Here is a 6,085-nt window from a genome sequence, read left to right on the forward strand (position 1 = left end):
ATTGCGGGGATGTACCTTTTCAGAGGCTCTGTGGTTCTGGGAAGGGAAGAATCGCTCGTGTTTTCAGGTAAAGTTTCTGGGCAGAGAGTCAAACGTGCCAGTAAGTTACTTATACGTGACCACATACTCCACGTACCTATCTGTACTTCTTGCACTTGACGCAACTTTTAGCCAAGGAACAACTACAAAGAGAGTCAATTTCCACGTATCCACTTGCAAAGAATAATTAGAAAAGATAAACATGCACCACATTTAGGAGAATTATAAAAAACAGGCTCTGACAAATACTATAATTAAACCATCAGGTAATTAAAGTTACTCTGAAACAGAGGGGCATCACCGCCAGCGGCCACCTTCACCCACGAGGCCCGGAGACGGCCCACCAGAGGGGAAGGCATCTGGTCGCCAGTCTATGCAAGGAACCAGTGCTGAACACAACGCTTCCCCCTCCCAAAAAACCCGCCATTTGAACTGCTTGGTCTGAAACCCCCGAATCTTCCATCTGAAGATGCAGCAAGAATGTTCATGGCAGCTTTCATCACAGTCCAAAACTGCAAACAGCCTCCGTGTCTACCTACAGATGAACAGACAGATAATCTGTGGTGGGTTCTTATCACAGAACAGTGCTCAACGGGGAGAAGGTACAGAAGGAACCACCACTCCTTGGAATCCTGCATGAATCTCCCAGACAACACTGAGGGGGAGAGGCCTCCAGAGCATCCACCCCAGGCTTCTGACTCAGCAGAACTCATCCGAACTGAGGGCGGTGGACGTCATGACTGGTCCTGGGGAAGGGTTTCAGGAGGGGAAGATGTGGGCGGGAGAGTCCTGGGCTGTGGGAATGTTCAGCCGCCTCAGCTGGGTGCAGTCAGTGGCCATGGGTACACACATAATTGTGACGGGCTGTGTGCGCTTCCCTGCATGAACATTACAATGAACTAAACGGGGAAAGCTATTAAAAAAAACTTTGGAAGCAGAATTGTCAATAATAGATACCAGTTTATGTCCCTTTCTATAGAGTTCATCTAAAAGTAGAAAGCCTCAGCACTGGAAAACTTCCAAGCTTTCATGATTTTAAGTGAGCCACTTTTTAAAAAAGATTTTATTTATTTGTCAGAGAGAAAGAGAGAGCACGCACAAGCAGGGGGAGCAGCAGGGGGAGAGGGAGAAGCAGGCTCTCCACTGAGCAGGGAGCATGATGCGGGGCTCGATCCCAGGCCTCTGGGATCATGATCTGAGCTGAAGGCAGACGCTTAACCCACTGAGCCATCCAGGTGTCCCAAGCCATGTTTTGTTAAAAGATTTTTTTAAAAAATTCATTTGAGAGAGAGAGAGAAAGCATGAGCAAGGGGGAGGGGCAGAGGAAGAGGGAGAAGCAGACTCCCTGCTTACCAGGGAGCCCTGACAAGGGGCTCGACCCCAGAACCCTGAGATCATGACCTAAGCCGAAGGCCCTAAGTGAGCCATGTACTCAATCACCAACCATGCTTTTGGTTTTCTGGCTTCGTCTCGGAGTCAGCCCCTCCTTCTGGGCCGCTGTCCTCTCGCTGTGGGCTCTGCAAACGAGCAGCATCATCTGCTGGAGAAGGAGCGCTGGACAGGAAGAGGTGAAGGTTAACTCAGAGTCCAAGGGAACGCAATCTCGGACTCTCTAGGGGGCCCACCCACCAAGAGGAGGAAGGCAGGCAGCAACCGTCAGATGTCAGACGGGCCCCGGGGTCCCGACTCTGCTCCTGGAGGCCAGGCAGGGCCACCCACTCTGCTCACTGTGGTGCCCCTCGTGGCGAGCCTAGAGCAGATCATCGATACAGGCAGGCTGGTAAGTACATTAACTCGTTTACCAAAAAAGTTCCCTTTCAAATCCTTTAACTTCGAGAATAACCAGCCCTGTGACCCACTTCGAAATGGATAAAAGGGGAGAAGTAAAGGCATCTCTGTGCCCCTGCCCGAGTTCCTCAGTTCCTCCTCCCCAAGACACCCCCTTACTTCTAGAAACATTCTTTGCACAAAGAAGCACACAATGCCATCTGTGTCGAAAACACACACAGGCGCCATTTAAACACCCAGGAGCCTACTCCATTCACTTCTCTGCTCCCTCGATTACACGTAACAACTAGAGATAGATCACTCCGTATCAGTACTTAGAGGGTTGCCGCACTCTTTAAAAATAAAAAAAATTTTAAAAATTGTTTTGAGCAGATAACCACTTTCATGTGGTTCAGTGTTTTGAAATAAATGAAAAGGTCTTTAAAAAAAATAAATAAGAAAGTCTTACACAGTGAAAAATCTCCCTCTAGTTCCTGTTCCCCAGCCACCCCACTCCCTTCTCATGGGCAACAACGTAATTCATTTTGTGTCCATCCTTTCGGAGAGGATTCAAGCCTAAAGGAGCAAGGCCATACAAACACATGCACGTGTGTGGGCGTACACGCGTACACACACGCACACACGCACACACGCAGATGTACCCATACTTCTGGCGTGGGGGGTGTGCATGGGTGTCTCCAAGGGGACTTCCACTCAACACACATGAAGCCTGTGAGCGGCACCCCACAAATGGTGAAGACCGTGTCTCGTGTTCCAACCTCCCAGGCAGGGACCGGTCCCCGGGCCCCGTCCTTCCCACGGTGCAGCTCCAGGCCCTCCAACCCCTTCTCTCTTCCCCCACGGCTCTCTCTCCCCCACCACACCCTCATCCACTGGGCTTCCGTCCTTCCTCATCACATACTTCCCAAACAGTTTCTCTCCTCCACTCCCAGCAAACGAGTCTTCCCCAACTGCTTTTCCTGAGCCCCAGGCTTATGCTTTCCATCATCCTTCAATGTGACGTGTCCCAAACCAACTTACGATCTCCTTCTCCCATACCAGCACTGTGACACCGTCCACAATGCCAAAACCCTCCTGCCCAAGGCTCTGCAATCCCAGCCCCACCGTCTGTCAGTCACCAAGCCCTGGTGGCTTCCAGAGCTTTCCCGTCCCCAGGATCTGTGCTCTTCCCCAGCCTGCTGGAAGAACGGCGCCTTTCTCCTTGTTCTGATCCCGACTACCACCGCGGCTCCCCAATCCCACTCCTGAACCGGAGTCTCTGCTGATCTGTGGCACCTCGTGCGCAGTCCTCTGCTCACCCACCTTGTGCGTGTGCCCACCAGGGACAGGCTGTTGCACACACGCAAAACCGAGTGTGCAGAGGGCCGGTGCATAATGGAGCCGGGGCTCAGGTACAGCTGCTGTGCTTCACAGAACTGACCAAGCCTCATGGTCATCGAAGCTACTGAACCCTAATGACATCTTTGTTTTTAAAAGAGTAGCTTATAAACAAGCACGCAGCAATTTTTGTTTCCTGAAAATGTGTAGAAATGGACATGTCTCCTAATCCCACAGGCATCCAAATTCATTAAGATAAAAATTAACTTCAGACTGAAGTATTTTAACCTTTGCCATGTTCTCTGAAACTCTGCTGTGCTCATCAGTCCCCGGAGGCCCCAGGCTGACCCCGTGCCCGGCTAGCCATGCTCACTGGTCGGGCCCCCTGGTGGCGTCCGGCAGGCCCCTGGTTCCCTGCTCTGAGCCAGCCCCTCTCCTGCCGCCTGCGTGTCTGTCCTCCCGGGCCTCGTCTTCCGCCGCTGCCGCTGCTCCTTCCCAGGCTCCCCTTGGGCTCCCCACACTGGGTCCCTGGGCCTCTGCCCTCGGACTTTGACACTCACTCCTTCGAGCTCTCATCCAAGTCCGGGCTGCCAGCGGCCACCCTGAGACCACACACCCCCAGAAGCACATTTGGAGACCAGCTACTTCTCGCCACCTCCACAAAGCTGCCCCGGCCCGAGCCACCAGCACCGCGTCCTGAACTCCTGGCACAGCCTTTGTCCCCCATCCCAGCCTCTTCTCAACACGGTAGCCAAGGATCTTCTGACGAAATTATTCCTCTGCTCAATACCTCCTCATGGCACAAGCCCAGTGCTTGCAGATGGCCACAGGGTCCCCCAGGCTCCCACCCGGGACAGCTCTGACCCCCGCACCCACGGTTCTCCCCGCCTTTCTGCTCTCGTCCCAGCACCTCGCTTCCTGTTCCTGTCATCAAGGGGTAACTGAGTCTGCTCTGTGACCACTTTGTGGGGTTGCTTTTCCAGTGACTCTCAGGCTCTCCCACGTCTGGCCTGTGGAAGCGTTGACGGGGACAGCCGACCGGGATCGCTACCCGGCATCGGTCTGATGAGGGCTCCGCGAGGCAGTGGGCACCCGGGACGCACAGAGGAGCCCGTCGTCAGGGCCGCCCGGACAGGCCCAGAGCTGCGGCACGTTCGCGCGGCAGATCTCACACGGCAGTTACGATCCACAGCCACAAGCGCAGCCCGGGACAGCGTCACCAACTGCGGTGAACTCAAGAAGCCGGAGAGAAGAGGGGCTGCTGCACTCCCTCAAACAAAGCACAACCCGGGAAGAGGAGCGCGCTCAGGGCCGCCGTGAAGGCAGCCCTCGGGGAGGGAGCGGCCGGCGGTGGGGCCGAGCGTGCATCCTCCCCCACCCAGGGTCGGCCTCTGTGCTCAGAACACGCACCGGACCACACTTACTACACAAGTGCTTTCCTGTGTATCCGTCAACAGTGAACGAAAACGTAGTCTGTAAGAGATACGGATGCAACAACACACTCGGGGCTGGTTTTACAATATTCCGTCCAAACCAGAACTGTGCATGGGAGGATGGATGAAAATCAGATTCCCCGAATCTGAGAAATGACTGACGCTCAGGGACGGAAACATGAAAACTCAGGAACCTATTCAACTTCTGGAAACAACAACAAAAAAGTCTCTCAGCTCCTGAGCTCTGGTCCCACAAAATGGCACTTCCAAAAGGGAGACAAAAACTCACTCACAGGGCCTGGCTCGGGCCTTCTTCACCGGGCGGCATCTTAGCTCCCTCACGGAACGTCTTCAGCTGTTCTATGTGCTCGGAGTTGTCGATGCCCATTCCCATCGACAGAATTTCAGTACGAACGTTATAATCAATAACAGAGGTCTTCAAATTGGAAAGTTTTGTAATGTGCACCTTGAATCAAAGAGAAAGTCCATTGGCAGCAATCAGACTTTGAACTTTCAAATCAATGGAAAATGCACTCATGTGACCTCTCGACCTCACGGTGTCACACTGGGCGCATGTGGGCTCCCCCGCAGCTTCCCACTGATTTCCTGAGGTGACATGTGAGATTCCTCCGGAGCCCACTCCCACACTGCCGAGGTATGATGTGGGCTGGAGCTGGGAGCCCCCCAAAAATCCCTAGACCTCTCTAAACAAGGGGGGCCCTAAGGCTCAGAGACATCAATGGCCAGGAGGGGCCTACACCACAGCCCTAAATCCCGTGTTCTCTGCGGTTTCCCCCACTGGTTCTTCTGCAACCAAAATATTCTCATCCTTAATTTACACAAAATAGGAGGTTCTACAACACTGTGATTTTCGCTGGTGGGAGGTGCAGACCCAGGACTGGGCATCCCTTTCACGGCAGCTGGAAGGGACCCAGGCCGAGACCAGCCGGAGCACCTTCCTAAGTGAACCCCGGGAATGTGTGCCCGTCTGGGAATGGCAGGAGAGCTTTTCTCCACTCAAACTGAGGGCCTAGCAGTCTGGGGGGTCTGTCTCCCCGGCACTGTGCCATCGACGCCGCTAACTCTAAATGCAATGCCAAGTGAATTTCTTTTTATGCTTCTTTATTTCCTGAGCTATTATTTTCGAAAATCTCTTAATAGAGCTTCCATTTTTGGTGCACCTGGGGGGCTCAGCTGGCTAAGCATCTTCCTTCAGCTCAGTTTCTACTTTTTTTCCTCCAATAGAGAACAAGAATATTGGCTATTATATAAACCAAGACCCCAAATCTTCATTTGATCTGTATTGGCAATCTTTATCTTCTCCATTAAAAATCATTCTCTTGGGGTGCCTGGGTGGCTCAGTGGGTTAAGCCGCTGCCTTCGGCTCAGGTCATGATCTCAGGGTCCTGGGATCGAGTCCCGCATTGGGCTCTCTGCTCAGCAGGGAGCCTGCTTCTTCCTCTCTCTCTGCCTGCCTCTCTGCCTACTTGTGATCTCTCTCTGTCAAA

The 6,085-nt window shown here is 53.2% G+C and overlaps 1 protein-coding gene across 1 annotated transcript in view; it reads right to left on the reverse strand.

Moving 5' to 3' along the window:
• TDRD12 (tudor domain containing 12) overlaps nucleotides 1-6,085 on the reverse strand; it is a 66,184-nt gene that overhangs the window by 2,754 nt on the left and 57,345 nt on the right. The window contains exons 25-27 of the mRNA XM_059381404.1: nucleotides 4,871-5,043; nucleotides 1,484-1,593; nucleotides 16-76 (exon numbers count right to left, since the gene is read on the reverse strand). Of these exons, the coding sequence (XP_059237387.1) occupies nucleotides 16-76; nucleotides 1,484-1,593; nucleotides 4,871-5,043 (344 nt within the window). The remainder of the gene's footprint in view (nucleotides 1-15; nucleotides 77-1,483; nucleotides 1,594-4,870; nucleotides 5,044-6,085) is intronic.

Source organism: Mustela nigripes, chromosome 17 (assembly GCF_022355385.1).
Source record: "Mustela nigripes isolate SB6536 chromosome 17, MUSNIG.SB6536, whole genome shotgun sequence".
In the NCBI taxonomy this organism is placed as follows: Eukaryota; Metazoa; Chordata; class Mammalia; order Carnivora; family Mustelidae; genus Mustela; species Mustela nigripes.